This window comes from Lissotriton vulgaris, chromosome 3_1 (assembly GCF_964263255.1).
Source record: "Lissotriton vulgaris chromosome 3_1, aLisVul1.2, whole genome shotgun sequence".
NCBI lineage: Eukaryota > Metazoa > Chordata > Amphibia > Caudata > Salamandridae > Lissotriton > Lissotriton vulgaris.
Window position 1 is genome coordinate 1,850,415,769 of NC_141689.1, and position 18,374 is coordinate 1,850,434,142.

Genomic DNA, 18,374 nt, shown 5'->3' on the forward strand with positions numbered 1-18,374 from the left:
GCTCTGCGCGGCTGTTCGAACTGCAAGACAGACTCATTAACAAAGTCATAAAGGCCAAGCCAAGCTCATAAACCATTCCTACAGTGTAGTGTGTGAAAGGCGATGGTGGATCATGTGTTATCTGTGCCCAAGGGTCAGAACAGCAAGATTTATTTCTTTGTGTAAGGTCAATAGCAGCACTGCAAACCGGTAACCATCAACGAAGGAAAAAGACAAGCTAACATGAAAAAAACACATTTTATTGCACTTAAGTTATAAGAAAATAAAATTTCTAAATGAATCAAACCATAGACACAATCCCTTTAAACAATGCGTTCCTCCATCATGCCAGCTTGAAACGTAACTGTAAAATTAACCAAAATGGAATCTGATTGTTTCAAAATCAGACTATAAATTAATTTAAAAAAAGGAGGAATAAAGAAATAAACAAAAGACTGCCTAGAATACAGTGTTAAACCACTTTCACAGTTCAGCTTGAGTTGTGGCTCTTGGAGAACAAGGAAACCCATGTTGTGATGTGATGTGTTGTCATTTTTTTCATGTTTTGTCTTTGCGCTCACTGGGTCTCCATTTCACCAGCTCGCTGCAGCAACAACACTGAAACAGATGCCCTCTCTGCCCTGAATACTGTAATATACTAAGACTGACCAGCAACGTAATTTTCCTTTGTTTTGCATTTTTGTATTTTTTTCAGAATGTTTTCAGTTTTATTTTGTATGTTCATTCCATTCACCACAGCCCTCACAAAGAAAAAAAAAATCTCTCCACAGAACAGGCCGCAACGGCTTCGTTCTAAGGAATGTTTTTACATTTTGCCCAGAAGCAAGAAAAAAAAAGCTTTGCGCTCTCAGTTCTTTACTTACAGGCAAACGTCTCTCTAATCATCCGAAACTCTCCCACTATCAAGCCTCTTAGAGGCACAGTAAGTTTAAGTTTCAGTGGCAAAAGTCTTTTATTTTATTTTTTCGGTACCAAACTAGAGTAAATTTGGAATTCAGTCTGGGACTAAAACGTCACAGCAGTAAAAACAAAAAAATGCTTTTTTCTCTCTTTCATTTAGCAGCATAAATATGTTTTGGCCACTGGGAATACAGTACAGCGGGTGGGACAACAATCCCGTTTTTGAAGACCTACTTCTAGCACCGGCATCAAGAATTAAATCCATCTGAAAACTCAGGACAGCTTGCCACCTCAGAGTAACACACTGAAGAGTGTCGATGGAAGCAACAGTAAACAGATTAACAAAGGCTTAATACTGTGATCGAATGACATTGGCAATGGTTGGCAAAAAAAAAAAAAAAATAGCTTTCCCTGTGGATAAACTGTACAAAGACCATTTCACAGTAAAGGTTTTAGCGTCTCGAGACTGGGTATCAGCGTATACTTTTGATGCAGACGTTGTGTAGTAAAAAAAAAAAACATCGATTTGTAGTCGCTACATTTCTTTGTTGTGGAGCGTAACAACTTCAACGCCGCTGAAACAGCTTGTGCTGCTTAATGGCCACTATGAGGAAAATGAAGTAATAATTGCACCTGGTTTGATTTCAAGAGTCCCATTTTTTGACAAAGGCCACACCCTCCTTTCCGAGTTGGAAGGGAAGCCTTTCCAAAGGGTGAGACTGCAAGTGCTTCCCGTGTCAGTTAGAGCTTGTCATCTATGTCTTCTCATTCGTAGTCAGTAGGTCTCAAGATCTGTTGCCCCAAGCCAACATACAGCCTGCATCACCATGGCCAAGGGATTTTCATGGCGGGACGGTGGGCGAGGAAGAGGGGGCTGGATTGAGGAGTGACACAGTCCACACACTTGGACAACATCCTCGGTCTGTCATTCACTTCATATCAACATCGAAGTCCAGCACCAGCAGCTTAGTCTCCTCAGTCCCATTCCGGCTTCCCACGGCACACACCAACTTTGTGTTAGACGCTCTTATCCGCCATACCACTCCTCCGCTACCCCCGCTTTCCAAGGTGACAAGATTTCTGATAAATTCACCAGTTTTTAAGTCCCACAGTTTCACAGTCCCATCGTCTGAGCTGGTGATTACAAAGTTCTTGTTAAACTGTAAACAGGTCACAGCACTCTGATGCTTGTTGGGTCCTAGGAAAGATCACATGAGAAGACATGGTTAGCAATATAACCCACTACTTCCTGGATTAGACAATTTTCCCAATGTACTGCATGCAACAAGCCGATATTTTTGAAATAAGCAGTTAATAGGGCTCAAAACCTAGAGTCCAGACTAGAACTTGAGTTTGACTTTTTAAAGAGTATTTTGTGTTTTCAAGCAATCTTTAGTCGTATCCTGTAGTCTTCTCTCTTTCAGCTGGGATTATGTATAATAACCCATAACACAATTGATTTATATGCTATATTGATTATTTCACATTGTTCAGCATCACCATTTTGGGTGTGGCATGTTTAGGTCTTGTGTTCATTTACTAACGTTTTATTTTCTAATGAGCTCTGTGGATGTATACTTTGGCACACTCAGCTGTTCTCATCCTCTATAGCCAGTGAGAACCCTGGATATGGTACTGAAAATGTATTTCTCAAAATCTGTGAGGGCTTCATACTGGCGATCAAGGAAAGAAATGTGTTCAGCATTACTAGACCTATCACAAATAAGTGCAGTAGCTGTAGGCAGATTATGAGTTATGGTATTACTATGTCGGCAAAAGGAGAAGCTGATCCAATTTGGACGCTTACAGAATTCCTGTCCAAGAGCCAAGGGAAGGGAAGATCATTCCTGAGGGCCACCAAGGCAGACTCGACCTCCTGTTGGACTCAGATCAGATTTTGGCCTAAATATAGAGACAGTTTGAGTCAGTGCTCTCAATAACCATCTACTCTCGGTTGTTAATAATAACAGCAGTGCCCAATCAATAAAGGTGTTGCACCGGGGAACTGCAAGGTATTCTTAACTCACTGATCTGGATCCTGTCCTTATCTCGAAGCCTTACATCTAAGAACTCCCTCCTGATCTGAGTCCAACAGGAGGTCAAGTCTGCCCTGGTGGCATTGCCCTACTAGGGTGGGGAGTGGTTGCTGATGATGAAGCATGACACAATTACACGCGTGAGGCTTCTTCTTCCATAAGAATGATCTTCCCTTCCCTTGGTTCTTGGACAGGAATTCTGAAAAAGTCCAAATTGGACCTGCCTACACCTACCGCACTTATTTGTGAGAGGTGTGTTACTCCGGAGGAAGTGAGGCAGCTTGACCTCCACCTATGCATTGTGTGTTAAGAATACAGCACATCCAGGCCAAGGATCTCCAACCTCTTCCTGTAACAAGAGCTACTTTTGTTCAATGAAAATCATCTAGAGCTACTAATATTATTAGTTTTGTTATAGTGAGCCCGTCAGACAAGGTTACAGTAGTAGCCTCCCTATGTAAGATTACCAATGCAGATTACTTAAAGTCACCAGGTGCCATTACCAGCAGTAATGTAAAACAAAAGCTATGTAAATGTAGAATGCCTCTACAATAATACTGTATAACAGCCATAGCCGAAATGACCCAGGCACAAAGGAAATAATATGAGTATTAAGACTCCCTAGCGATGCAGAATTTAGTACTCCAACATCAGCTGGAAATATATTCTGAGAAATCATCTATTTTACTATCAGCTTATGAGCTCTGAAAACACACATTTTTGTCTTAAATACTCGCTTTTAAATGTTAATATACATACATTAAATCAACCAGGTCAAAGCTTATGATTTAGTAGGCTGGCTGGACACATGGCAGCTACTTACAGATAGCTAGAAAGCTACCATGACAGCTAATTACAGGTAGCTAGAAAGCTACCATGAAAGCTACTTTCAGGTAGCCAGAAAGCTACCAATGCAGCTACTTACAGATAGCTAGAAAACTACCATGACAGTTACTTACAGATAGCTAGAAAGCTATCAAGTAGCTTAATAGCAACTCAATGGAGTAGCCTGTGCTAGCTTTTAGTGTGAACTTTGACACTGCAAACCACTATTTCCTACTCTTTCATAACAATTAGCCAGGGTTGTGTAACTTATCCATCCACAGGTTTGTGCCTCTGCTCTCTTGCTGATCCTAGCCACTCACACTGGGCCTCTACATAACTCTTCCCTGGTCTTATTTCAACAGCTGCTAGGACAGCTCCTGATGACAGTACGTTTCAATATCTACTTCCAATCTTCCTCAAAATCATTAGTGGCTACAAACTACTCTACCACTCCTACACTTAGAACACACAATTCTAAATCACACATCACCATAGTGAAACCTTTACCATGCCCTTGAAACTTGCCTATTTACCATTGATTCAGGGGTGGAAAGAAAGTTCTTGAAATTCACATGAAGCAAAAAAGGGAATTAATGCATCTCAACACCAAGAACATCAATAACATCTCCTATAAGTGGCGATTCCTCCATGGGGGCGTTTGGGCGCCGCCCCCCCTGCTTTCTTGCCGTGCAAGAAGGCAGAAACAAATGGTAGTTATATAACTACCATTTGTGATTTGTTTCTGCCTTCTTGCACGACGAGAAAGCAGAGCACTTCCTGGTTTAGAGTGACTGGGTGCTTACTCGAGGGCAGGGGGGAGTGGCTTGGGGGAGTGGCTTGCCCACTATTGTTAATACTGACTGCTTGGACGGCCTGAGGCCGCCCAAACAGACAGTATTAACTACAGTGGGAAAGCCACTCCCCCAAGACACTCCCCCCTGGCCTCAACTCTCCCTGTTCTCTGTATGCTGCAGCAGCAGCATACGACAGAAAATTACGTCACCTGGGGCAGCCGGCCGCACCAATCAATCTGCGGCAGTGGAGAGGGAGGCTGCCTGCAGCGCCGCCTTCCTGTGATGACGTGCTGCAGGACTTGAATACAAGGAAGGCGGGAGTCAGGACGGGGTCTCCGGTCCGTAAGTTAATTTTTTTTTATTTGAGGCTTCACATAGGCACAATTTACATAACGTTTTGCATGCCTTTGTGCGCTATTACCTAACACCAGTGGCATAAACACTCGCCGTTGCGCCTCGCGGAGCTGCATGAGAAACCTTCCTGCTATGCAACCCTTAACTTAGTCCCTGCGGAGACTTTGGGCTTACTCTGGATCATTATGTGCAGGCCTTTACGCCCCGCCTATCAGAAAGTTCACTAGCCGCCACTGTCTCCTATATCTAAATGCATCTCATTACAAATTCAGGAAGTGTGAAGGCCAAAAGCCCAGGACTCAGCACTGATACTAAAATATCTTAACAACAAGAGATGATCTGTAGTCGGCACATTCCACAGTCATCTAAAACTCCTTCTTTGAGGATTCCTTCTTTTTTCGATGTATCCACCCAGCCACCCACAGTAGACGGCCTCTAATATTAACGGGAATACCCATCTCTCGTTCGGACTACTTGATTAAGCCAATTCACTCCACATTGGTTTGCTAAAAAAATAAATATTCCACCTAGCTGTAGTTATTTTATTTATTTAAAGGTTTTTATATAGCGCTGACTGAACCCAAGAGTATCAGAGCGCTTTACAACATTTGGTAATAACAGAGTTACTAGCAGAGTAATAGTACAATTAGGTAATGAGGCAGGGCACTTTGAAAAACTTGGGAAAAGGGTACAAAAATAGATAGACCACAGAAAAATAACAGATTGAGGAAAGAGGAACTGGATAGAAGAGATTGAAAAGTATGTGAGGATAGGGGAGGGAGAGAGAAGTAATATTGCGTTAAGTGGGAAAAAAGGGGAGAGAAGGTGGCAGAGGGAGGGCAAAATTCTGAGAGAGACAAAAAGGGGGGGGAGAGGCGGAAGATGGGAAGAGAGAAAAAAAAGGATGAGCAAGGGAGTTGATAATGACCATGTAGGGAGAAAGAAAAATTAATAGTCAGTGAACAATACATTAAGAATCCCAGTATTTGTTGAGAAGGAGCAGCTTGAGGTCTTTTTTGAAGCAGGTGTAGGAGGGATTACATCGTAAATCTTTGGGAAGGGCATTCCTGATGGAAGGCGCATTTCCAGAGAAAGAGCGAGATAGCGTTGATTTCTTTTTGAATAAAGGAGGGACAAGTACAAGTGCGTTAGTGTTCCTCATAGTTCTAGTGCAACCTGCTTTGTGGAGTTTGTCCGAGCTGTAGGAAGGGGTATTTTGGTGGAGGGCTTTGTGTGTGATGCATGCAGTCTAGTAGGTAGATCTGCCTTCAATCGGAAGCCACTTCAGGTTTTTGAGAACGGGGGAGATGTGATCAAAGCGTTTGCAGTCAGTGATTAGCCTGGAAGCAAGATTAAGGATAGATTTGAGAGGGGGAAGGTGGATTTTAGGCGTTCCAGCAAGAATGGCATTACCGTAATCAATTCTGGACAGGACCAAAGATTGTACAACTGACAAAGTCATCAGCAGGAATAAAGGGTTTGGTTTTTTTAAGATGGTGCAGTGTGAAGAGAGCACCTTTGACTGAGATTTTTTATGTGGGGAGTAAGACTGAGGCTCTGGTTGACGCTGATGCCGAGGGACTTGACCGAGTTAGAGATGGTGAGAGAGCAGTTGAGAGCTTTAATGTCAGAGATCCAGTTTTGGATAGGGAGCGGGTTGTTTTTAGGAGAGAATAGAATGATTTCAGTTTTTTAGGGTTTAATTTGAGGTGGTTGCAATGGAAACACACTTGTATCTTAGTCAAAGTGTCATTTAGATGTAAGACGTCATCATGGGATTTGATTCTGTAATAGAGTTGTGTATCGTCAGCATTGAGGTGGTAGCTGAGTCCCGCTTGTTTAAGAATAAGAGTAAGAGGTTCCATTAAGAGATTGAATAGAGTGGGAGAGAGAATAGAGCCCTGGGGGACACCCAAGGGATTGGCTGAAGTTCAGAGAGGCAATTACAGACTTTAATTTGTTGGGTTCTGTGTTGGAAGTATGGGGTGAACCACTCGAGCATGTCACCAACCAAGCCAAAACGTTTTTTGAGAGTATTGAGTAAAGCTATATGGTTAACGGTATCAAAGGCAGCTGAGAGGTCTAGTTGAATGAGAAGGGAAGATTCACCCTTATCTATGGAACCATGGATGTCATCGATAATGTTAAGCATTGCAGTTTCAGTCCTACAGCCCTTTCTAAAGCCAGATTGTAAAGCGTCCAAGAGATTGAAAGTGTCAATATGTTTGTTCGAGTGAAGCAGGGCACATTTTTCCAGGGCCTTTGATAGGAAAGGAAGGTTGGAGATAGGAAGTAGATTGTTTAAGTCACTAGGATCGGCCGTGACGTTTTTGATTATGGGGGTGATTTGGCCTAATTGTAAGGATGCATGGACACAACCATTAGCAAGGGAGGAGTTGATAATAGGGGCGATTATGTGTTTTTAGTTCTTGTACAAAATAGGCCGGGAGGGGATCTTTGGTATGTGAGGATGGTTTGAGCTTAGGGTTGATGCTGAGGACATCAAGTTCAGAAACTGGGCTAAAGTAGTTCCAGGAAGCCTTGTTTCACATGAGGAGGGGTAAGGGTTTGTGTGCCTCAAGGTAAAGTAGAGAGATTACCAAGTGGGAGCGATTTTGAGGTAATGCAAGGAGCATTTGGAGGTTCAGGGGATGAGGGTATCAGAGGGGGGGAGAATATGGGCGATAAAGGGGGTTGTAGGAAAAGTAGGAGGTGAGGATGCAATAGAAGACGTGGGGGAGAGCATCAGAGAAATGGGGGATTCCTTTGAGGTTAGGGGGATAGGGATGGCATGGAAGGGGTTAATGTGTGTAGGGGCAAGAAGGCATTTTGCGGTTGGGAGGCTGGGTGGTTGACGGTAAGTGTGGGAAGTAAGTTTTGGGATAGGGAGCTAAAGTGGTGTTCAAAAATAAAGAGGTGGTGTTCGGAGCCTTGAATGAGGATATTTCCAGATTTGAAAATAGAGATGTCAATTTCTTCAGGAAATGTGGGGGAAGGAGTGGTGGAAAGTTTCAGACCGTACGGAATTTTGCAAGACTTCGTGACAGGATGAAGTTGGAGAAAGATGCTTTTCCATTTGGATGGGCGATTGGTGAAGAATATGTAGTTCATTTTTATAATGGAGTTTAGGCTATGGTAGTTGTCAACGAATAAGGTTTCGTGGTGGCAGTTAAGAAGTTTGTGCTTGAAGTTTTTCTAGCCATTTTTAGAAAGGGATAAAGGATGGACCAAGAGTTAGGGCCATGTCTGGTGATGGGTGAGACCGGTGTCAGGAGAGTATTGTTGAGGGGAGGCATGATGAATCTGCACTATGGTTTAGGGGGATGGGGAAGATGAGCAGGAGGTCAATTGAGATGGAGCAGATGTGAGTGAGGGGAATAGGAGGGTAAGGAAAGGGGGTCGGGAATATCAGGGGGATGGAGTCTACTCAACGTGATGTTGAGCAGTGTGTTGGTAAGATTGAGAGGCTTTAAGGGAGGAGGGAAGGAGGGAAGGAGGGAGAGAGGGAGGTTTCAGAAGGAAAAGGCAGTAAACGGGGACTAAATTAAGGGGGATGGGGAGGGTAGGGCAGGGGATAAAAAGTTGAGAGAAGTAAAGATAAGGGAAAAGAAAGGGGGGGAGAGTAGGACTGAAAGGGATAGAAAGGATAAAAGTCAGTGATACACAAAAGTGGATGAAGTCAATGAGGAATAGGAAGGAGGGAGTGTAAGTGCCGTTGAATGTCTTAAAAATAGAATACAAATGTAAAAATTTCACATGACAATTTTTTTTTTTTTTTTTTTTTTAAACGTGGGGACCTCATCTTCCAGGACACAGCAACCATCAATTCCTAGGTCAGAATGAAAACCCTCTAGTAATGCCAAATTTATACATGAAAAGGCCCTGAAACAACACATAGGCAAAATACAATCCAGGATGCTTCCTGCACACATCTAACCAACACCTGCTCTAATATGAAGACACAGCAAGGGTGGCAGAACATACAGCCCACGGCCATCAGCACAAAGAATTTGCTGCTAGCCAAATCACAAATGTACAATTTTCGAAACTCTCAAGTTCCCTTCTTCATTCAAGGAAGAGCTTTTAAGCAAATTCATCTCACACATCACACTATAAAAATCCTTATTTTATTCGATCCACCCATTCTTTCACAATAATAAGTCTTCCGCAGAAGTTACTTTTAACCTGTGTACTGTGGACATCCTGTTGTTTGTAAAGTAATACCACAATGGCCAAAAAATAAAAGCTACAAAAACGGTAAAACGTACCATGTCTGCAATGAAATACCTACACCAGCAGCATGCCAGAAAAACTGAATAAATCATGAAAAGTGCATTTCAAATTATTTTCTAAAATAACAAAAATTAGACTATACATCATGCAAAAATATCCTTCTTACCCATCCCCCAGGTTTTTATGAGGGAAAGGTGTTGGGTTGATGTTGGGCGACTAAACATTTTTATAAAAGAAAGTTTATTAATTCGGGATATATTGTAGGTTATGTGAAGGGATGTTAAATCTCTATGTGGAGGTTTAATGTTATACATATTATGTTTGACTTCTAGAAAAAGTCAGGTGCCACTGCCATCTTGCAGCGTGCAGGACCCAGAGCACAGTACGGAGGTGGCAACTCACTGCAGCCAGACTGCTTATGTACTCTGGGAGCACTGCAAAATGTCATGGCCAATTGGTTAATTAGGTTAGAAGTCAGCATGTGGCTCTCCAATAAAACATTAAATTAGCAGATATTCTCTTCCCGTGTCATAGGAATGCAGACTATAACCAACTTGTTCTTTTAGAAACACAAGATGTGCGGCCAATGCTAGGCATAAACTGGGTGGGACAATTATTTTCATATTCAGAGTTTCATAAGTCAAGCCGAAGTTTTAACTTGCGAAGATTCAACTACGGTGGTGAATGTTTATCTGGTCTTTGTACAGAAATGCATATCCAGAACAATGACAGGGCTTTTTCAGAATTTTATTTATTTATTTATTTATTTTGAAAGTTTTATATAGCGTGGACAAGATCTTTGCAGATATCAGAGCGCTTTACATAGATGGTGGCGTACTCATACCAATAAATCAATAAATCAAAACAGTACAAATAGGTTATATAGAGGGGTACATGGTGGGGGCGTAATTATACAAATAAATCAATAAATCAAACAGTACAACTAGGTTACATACGGGGTATGTGAGGGAGACTACTCATACAAGTAGGCAAAGGGGTCAAGCAGGTAGAAGCATGTAGTACAGTGTTAACAGAGTTCTAGATACTAGTTCCAGTGTATTTAGCCATGAGGATAGCTTTTACTTCTTTTTTAAAGAGTGTAGTGGATGGGATAAGCCTTGTTTCTGGAGGGAGAGAGTTCCAGATCCTAGGTGCCATTCCAGAGAAGGAGCGCTTATATGTTTTTTCCTTCCGGAATCTTCGCGGTTTCAGCAGAAGATTATTTGTGCCTCTAGTGTTTCTGGTTCCGCCAGATATTGTCAATTTCTGGGCGAGGTAACCGGGTGATTTAAGGTGAACCGCCTTGTGTGTCATGCAGGCGATTTTCAGGTGTATTCTGTCTTCAAATGGCAGCCAATTCAGGGCTCTCAGGTCAGGGGTAATATGGGAGTGCTTTTTTGACCCAGTGATGAGTCTCGCTGCAGCGTTTAGGGAGGCTCTTAGGGGTGCGGTTGTGGTTAGGGGGAGCCCGACTAGTGCGGTGCTGCCGTATTCAATTCGGGGGATGACTATAGCTTGTACTGCGGTTTGGAAATCTTTGGCTGGGAGGAAGGGTTTAAGTTTTCTCAGAGTATTGATCTGGAAGTTCACGCCCTTAGTTGCCTTGCTGATGTGTTGCTGCATGTTGAGATTGGTGTCTAGTGTAATGCCTAAAGATTTTGCTGAGTCCACGATGGTGGGTTGGACATTGAGTGCAGTTAGGTGTTTAAGCCAGGTTTGAGCAGTGGAGCTCTTAGCTGGAGGTGAGATCAGAAGGAACTCTGTTTTCAGGGCATTGAGTTTGAGGTGATTATCGGCAAGCCAGGATTGGGTGCATCTGATTGTTGCGTTCAGGAGCAGGATGTCATTGGGAGATTGTAATTTGAGATAGAGTTGGGTGTCATCGGCGTACATGTGAAAGTGTACATTGGATGCTTGTAGCAAGGTGGTGAGTGGTTCCATGACTAGGTTGAACAGAGTTGGGGATAAAGAGGAGCCCTGGGGGACTCCTAGCGTTACAGGTATTGGCGAGGACATCAGGTTGTTGCTCTTGAATTTCTGCGTCCTGTTGTGAAGAAAGGAAGTGAACCACTTGAGAACAGTTCCAGATAAGCCCATCCTTGTGTTTAGGAGTTCTAGCAGATTCTCATGTTTAACGGTGTCGAATGCTGAAGAGAGATCAAGAAGGATGAGGAGGCAAGTGTCGTTTTGGTCTAGCATTTGAAGTGCGTCGTCAATTATGTGCGTCATGGCCGTTTCAGTACTGTGTCCCGCTCGGAAGCCTGACTGGTGCGGGTTGAGGAGATCAAATTGCTCAATGTGATTACTCAATTGTAGTTGTGCGCATTTTTCTAGTAGTTTGGCGAGAGTGGGAATATTGGTGATGGGTCGGTAGTTGTTGAGGTCAGAGGGGTCGGCTGTGGGCTTTTTTAGTAGAGGTGTGACTTGACCAACTTTGAGGGAGTCAGGGATGCTTCCTTGTCGGAGAGAGCTGTTGACAATTTTAGTCCAGAGAGGGAGAAGCAGAGGGGTAAAGTATTTTACTGCGGAGGCAGGCAAGGGGTCCGTGAGGTGATTGGATGGTTTCAGGGTGTTGAGCAGTTTCTTCTTCCGAGTATGTGCCAAAGGTTGACCATGTAGCATTGTTTTTTGGTTCAGCGGTTGCTGGGCACTGGGGTTTGGAATGGAGGCTTGCATCAATAAGGAGATCGCTTTTTATGTTGTCAGTTTTTTGGATAAAGAAAGCAGCGAAGCCTTCACAGGAGGGTGCTTTACTCGCAGTGTTAAGTGGTTGGGGTTGTTCCTTGGATTGTGATCTGATAAGCTCAAATAGTTTTCTCGGTCTGTTTTTTGCCTGGTCGAGCTGGCGGCTGAAGAAGTCTGATTTTGTACGTTAAATTTTCCTGAAGTAGGCGTTTCTCTTTTTCTTCAGGTCTTTTAGGTGCATTGCAGAGGGAGCTGCTCTCCAGATACGTTCAGCCATTCGCATGTCTCGTCTATCCTCATTGAGACTCCCGTCGTACCATGGGTTGGAGATTTTAGTAGTGACTCTTTTTTGCTGCATAGGTGCAGCCTCATTAATTATTGTGGTCATGGCATTGAGATAGTGGTCAGTCAGGGTTTGAACGTCCGTATCGTCTGTCGGTGGAAGAAGGAGATTGCGCCTGTTGGGGGGCAAAGAGCCTGGGTTGAGTTTTTTCATGTCTCTTTTCCAAACTTTCGGTTTGGGGAATTGGGTCGGGTTGACTTTAACTTTTTCATTGATGAAGAATGTGATAATATGGTGATCTGACCAGTCACAGGGTTGGATGGACTCGAGTAGGATAGAGTCCTCTTTGGAGATGATCAGGTCAAGGATAGAGCCTTTCTCGTGGGTCGGGCTGTTGCATATTTGGGTGAGGTTAAGGGCGTCGAGGAAATTTTTAAGACTATTTACCACCGCGTCATTACGATCGTTCCAGTGGAGGTTAAAGTCCCCAAGGTATATTTGGGTGAGCTGCCGCCCGGAATTGGTTGAGATCATATCCATGATTTGTTGGGAAAAGGTGAAGTTGTCCCTGGGAGGGTGGTAAATGCTGTGAAGAGAGCATATCGGTTTGCCCTCACTGATAATGTCGAGGCAGATGTATTCACAGGAATTTGGAGATGGTAGTGAGGTGGAGTTGGCTCTCCGAACAGAGATGTTGTTCCTGTAAATGCATGCGATTCCACCCCCCAGTTGGCCTGATAATGTGGTAGTTAGGGAGAACTAGAATGTCCATTATAGGTGTAGAAGATTCAGTTAGCCAGGTTTCAGTCAGTATGATTATGTCGAGGTCCCGCGATAAGAGGAGCTCTGCAATGGCGGCGGCATGTTTCGAGGCCGATTTACAATTGAGGAGGGTGCATTTGAGACGGGGTGTGCTGGGGTGGTGGGTTGTTCAAGAGCGAGGGGGACTCTTCTGAGGTTATTGGGGATGGAGGATCTGTTGTTTAGTGTGGGGGGTCTAAGGGGATTTGAGTGTATCGAGGGGATGGTTTAACTAAACCATCACGTCCAAAAGTGTTTGCCTTGGCATGCAATCCACATAATAATGCATAGGGAATGAGTGTGCTCTATGTCAAAGCAGAAGAGAAGACTCAAGTCACTTGATTGGAAACATTTCCATTATTAACATTAATCTACAGTCATTCAACGTCAATTATGCTTTAAACGAAAAGCATAATAATACCAGTAATTTACCTTGTAACGTCTGTAAACACTGTCCCGTTTTGATGTCCCAGATTTTGACAGTGGAATCGGCATTGCCAGAGACGAGGATGTTGTCCTTGAGTTCCATTCCGCTTGTTAACGACTGGTGGCCTGTCAAGGTGTGAATGCAGTTTCCCGTCTCCACATCCCAAACTCTGATAGAGGTGTCAAGAGATCCACTCACTACATGGACTCCGTCAAACTGTAAAAAAATAAATATCAAGCCCAGATCAAACTTAAGTCTACTTAGGAGGTCAACACAAAGTGGTGATTAGGTTTCTTTCGTAAATAAGCTAGTCTTTCTCTTTCTTCCTGGAAATCTCATTGGAATCAAAAACATGTGCTTAGTCAGATCACAAGTTTGAAATGAAAATCATGCCTGCAGCAACACTGTAGCAGCACCATCAACAGTAATTCATACTGCTAAAGACAAAATTTCCACTTGCCCCTCAAAATTAAAAATCAGGAAATAAGAGAATGTAGGGGAAATGTGCAAATTCCCTTGTGCATTTTTGCAAATGTACTCTACACTTCTACAACAAAGCATATACAAGCCTTTACAAGAAAATCTGACATGACATTTCTGCAAGATAGCTAGGCATTAATCATTCAAACTTCGATGTACACAACACTACGCTCTGAGAAGCTGTGATGGAGGCTGGTCCAATTACAGACTCTCAAGGCAACGTTCTCTTGGGAAACCTCAGAAGAACACTGAACGTCTGTTCTAGGTCCCAGATAGCAGCTCTTTAATAGCCTTCCAGTCTGTGATGAAGCTGGGAAACGAAATCTACTTTGATTGTTCCAAGCATATCCTAAGATCAAAAGGCTTTCAAAGTCACACCTCCAAACTTCCCTAACTTTACAATTTCTACCAGTCGCATGCCTCTAATTCTCAGATCAGCACGTGTGTAGGTGCAAATAAACAAGAAGTCCAATCAGAGCCAAACCTAGTCCCATCTGTACAATGGGCTGTCTTTAAGTCTAGGTTCAGCACGGACAGATGGTCACATATGTATAATAGAGAATAACCTTGTTTACTTAAATGTGTAATGTAATGTAATGTAATGTAAAAAGGATTTATAGAGCGCAACATACACCGGACGGTTTCTTGGCGCTGTTCACTAAATCAGGAAGAGACGGGGAGGGCAAGGGAGCTTATGTGTAAGCACAGCGGAAGAGGTGAGTTTTTAGGAGAGACCTGAAGTGAAAGTAGGAGGAGGAAAGTCTAAGTTCCGGAGGGAGAGAGTTCCAGAGTGAAGGGGCCAGAAAAGAGAATCTGAGGCCTCCGTGCTTTTTGCGCCTAAACCTGGGCGTCTGAAGGAGAGCATGGTGAGAAGATCGGAGGGGTCTGGAAGGGACGTACGGGTGCAAAAGCGACGAGATGAAGGAGGGGCCGATGCCGGCCAGGGATTTGTGGATCAAGCAGCCTAGTTTGAATTGACAACGCTCTGATACCGGAAGCCAGTGAAGGGCTTTAAGGAGAGGACGGACGTGGTGATGTTTAGGTTGGTGGTAGATGAGGCGTGCTGCCTGATTCTGTATCAGCTGAAGTCTTTTGATTTGATATTGCGGGATACCTGCGTATAGGGCGTTGGCATAGTCAACCCGAGAGATGACTAATGCCAGCAACGTCAGGGTGAGGGCTTCGGTGGTCAGAAAATGGGCGATTTTACGAATCTTTCTGAGCTGGTGGAAGCAGGAAGACACTGTAGCACTGACCTGATGTTGCATAGAAAGATCATGAGAGATGTAGACCCCCAAGCTTTTTACCTTGTCAGCAGGGCAGGGGGAGGGACCAAGGGCAGGGGGCCAAAAGGTGGAGTTCCAGGGGTTGGATGGGCCTCCGACAAGAACAAGCTCCGTCTTGTCGGGATTGAGTTTGAGATGGTGAGTGCCCATCCAATTGCTGATGTGACAGAGGGTAGACTGAAAATCCTGAGCCGCATCCTGCGAGGAGTCAAGATTGAAGATGAGCTGAATGTCATCTGCATAGTTAAATGCAGTGACATTCCTTCCCCGGAGGGAGCGGATCAGGGGGGTAAGGTACAAATTAAAAAGAAGTGGGGACAAAGACGAACCCTGTGGCACACCGCAGGTGAGTTTCATCCTGTCAGCTGAAAAATGGGAGAGTCGGACAGATTGGTGGCGGTTTGTCAGGAATGAACGGACCCAATCAAGGGCCGTCCCTCCGATACCAGCCTCTTTGACACGGTCGACCAAGATGGTATGGTCGACCGTGTCAAAGGCCGCCGACAGATCCAGAAGAATCAGGGCTTGGTGGGTGTTAGAATCGGCGCCTCTACGAAGTTCCTCCATTACAGAGAGGATGACCGCCTCTGTCGAATGGGCGGGTCTGAACCCGGCCTGCTGGGGGTCCAAGAAGTTGGATTCCTCGATAAAAGAGCTGAGGATACTAGTTACATACGTCTCGAGTACTTTGCTGAGGTAGGGAAGAAGGGAGATGTGCGGAAGTTGCCCATAACCGTAGGGTCGGCAGTGGGTTTCTTTAGAATGGGTTTCTACTAAATGTGAAAGCACGCCCTTCTAATGTACTGGCTTGGTGCACATTGGCCTGATCTTGGCTCCTGATGAACACCTGAAAACTGAAGCATTTCTCATAATTTGCTTTCAACCGCTGTTTAATCGATGGATTAATGCATCCACCTACAATCAGGGTATGTAAGGCTTAACAGCACAGCATTATAGTTTTAAAGAGTTGCGGCAACGATGTGTGGGCTGGCATCCTCTCTGGATTGTAGAGGAGTGGCTCAGAGAGTCAGGTGGCAATCACCATGGTCTCCATTACTCCCGTTTCATACACACGCACCAGATTGTCATGTACTCGTTACTTTCCATCTGTGCTTGGACTAGTGCATCAGGAGTCAGGGGCTTCGATAGATGTGTGGAGCGGTAATGCCCCATGGCCTAATCTTGGTTTGTGACCGGATGCAGAAACAAACCGCAAAAAAACTGTCTAGATAACGAGGTCTGCAGTGAAAAGGCTGTTAATCAATATCCTATGATGCTGCAGCTATTTTTTTTTTTTAAAGTGAGTTCCCGTAACTCGAAAGTACACTGCCAGGAGCTACAACACTAAGGAAAATCCGCTCGATGTGAATAATAAATCCTGTTTGCATAGCAGACAGATAACAAGCATTCTAGAAGACTCCACTTATTAAAACAACAGAAGGACTCAATCCAAACAAATATTAAAGGATGATCATGTTTACCCATTTAATATTCACGCAGATTAGTGGCGTTCGAAAGCTGTGCCAACCTGACAGGCAGGAAAAGCATCAGAGAAAGCTTCCACGCACAGACCCACAATTTGCGAGCTCGTCATACTGCAAGCCACAAGTTATTCACACATCTTTGATAGTCTTGGGCATATCCCTTTCTTTAATAACTCCAAGCCCTCCCTTTTCAGTAGTACAATGTGTTTGCGTCACTCTGTGTACTGGGGCTGAGGTGTGAGAGGGGGCGGTCCCAGGCTAAAGCTACCGGACACCCTGCTGCTCTAAACGAAATGCGATTTCAACTTTCACTTTTAGAAATCCAACTTCTCAACTTTCATTTGCAGTTTTATTGCCTCATTGGTCGCATTTTAACCACACTTCTTCAATAGTCAGTGATGGCTTGTGGAATGTCACTTGTTGAAGTTTCATGTACCTGCATCGGAGAGGTCTAGGACTCTCCCTTGTAGTACTGGATGACTAACAATGCCAAGCCTCTTTGCTCTTCTAATCGGATGCTTCATTCAACTAAATACTACAGAGGTGTAAGAAGTTCTGAATATTCTTTTAATTGAAAAAAAAAAATGCTCATTGGATCGTACTTTCTACTGAACTTTTAGTTGCTCGTGGATATGTTCAACAGCCAAAAAATTGATTCCTTGTGGGAAGCAATGGAGGTTTATTAAGCCACACTTGCAACTACTATTCCAATTGTAAAAACTTATTTTACCTTCATTTTATGAGAGCATTTATTTTCTCGTTATGCCATTTTATTCTTCATATTAGCATCCATCACTTGCCCTTCAGGTCCCCCTCATATAACTGTCCAGTTAAAGTAACACATCTCTTGTCCTTTCGAACGGTATTGAAGTTGAACTTGTTTCCCCATCACCACGAAAACAGTAGTGCACTTTCACCTTTTTTAAAAACCATCCCAAGACCCCAACCCTCCTGGCAAATTATTGTGTCATCTGACGGTTTCTCTTTCCATCTAAATAACTCCAGAAAAGCATCATTTGCCTACAGCAAGAAATGACTAGAAACTCCAAAATACTCCAAACAGGAGTCGAGATCACATGCTGATGGGGTGGTGTAGTAGCTTTGATTTTCCTAGATCTAGTGACCATATCTGATAAAGTTGACTATCAGCTGCTGCTGATTTGAATATAGGAGTGAGATAAAAAAAACAATCATTACGTTTGATTGAATAATTTTTAATTAACAAATTTCACCCAGATGGTGGCCGCCAGTCCTTTTGAATATTGAAAGACGAATGCTTAGCTTTAGGGATTGGAAGGGTGTGTTCCCTCTACTTCTACTTGTACAATAATAACACTCTGATACTCCTCAAAGTAGGTCCAGATATGGATGACACCATGAAAATCATTTTAAGTGTTTCTCCCCTTGGGTGCTGATGCAATGTATCCCTTAAGGTTTCAACCTGGACTTATGTTTTTCACCAAAGTCATGACTACGAATGAATACCTTTCATTAGAGCTAGATTACAGCAATATTTTCTACTTGCATCTCATTAAATGATGCACACAGAATTATGCTTGGATCACAAGGGAATTCACCGAGTGACAGTTGTGTTTTTCCTCACTAAATAAGTCTCAGACAAATCACACTCTGCGATTCAGGGACATTATGCACCTGATAATACTAGAGGCCAGATGTATCACACTGGGTGGGAGTTCCCTCTCCGTCCAGGTTACTTCCTTCTGAAATGTTATACCTGTACAACTATGGAAACAGGCAGACGTGCTGAAATTCTGCAGGCAGTCAA

The 18,374-nt window shown here is 43.5% G+C and overlaps 1 protein-coding gene across 3 annotated transcripts in view; it reads right to left on the minus strand.

Annotated features, from left to right (window-relative positions):
* Window positions 1-218: 218 nt before the first annotated feature.
* Window positions 219-18,374, minus strand: part of FBXW7 (F-box and WD repeat domain containing 7) — a 786,853-nt gene continuing 768,697 nt past the window's right edge. For all 3 annotated transcript variants that reach the window (XM_086962297.1, XM_086962298.1, XM_086962299.1), the window contains 2 exons: window positions 13,344-13,554; window positions 219-2,098 (listed from right to left, as the gene is read on the minus strand). In XM_086962297.1, coding sequence (XP_086818423.1) covers window positions 1,830-2,098; window positions 13,344-13,554 — 480 coding nt within the window. In that variant the 3' untranslated portion in view covers window positions 219-1,829. The remainder of the gene's footprint in view (window positions 2,099-13,343; window positions 13,555-18,374) is intronic.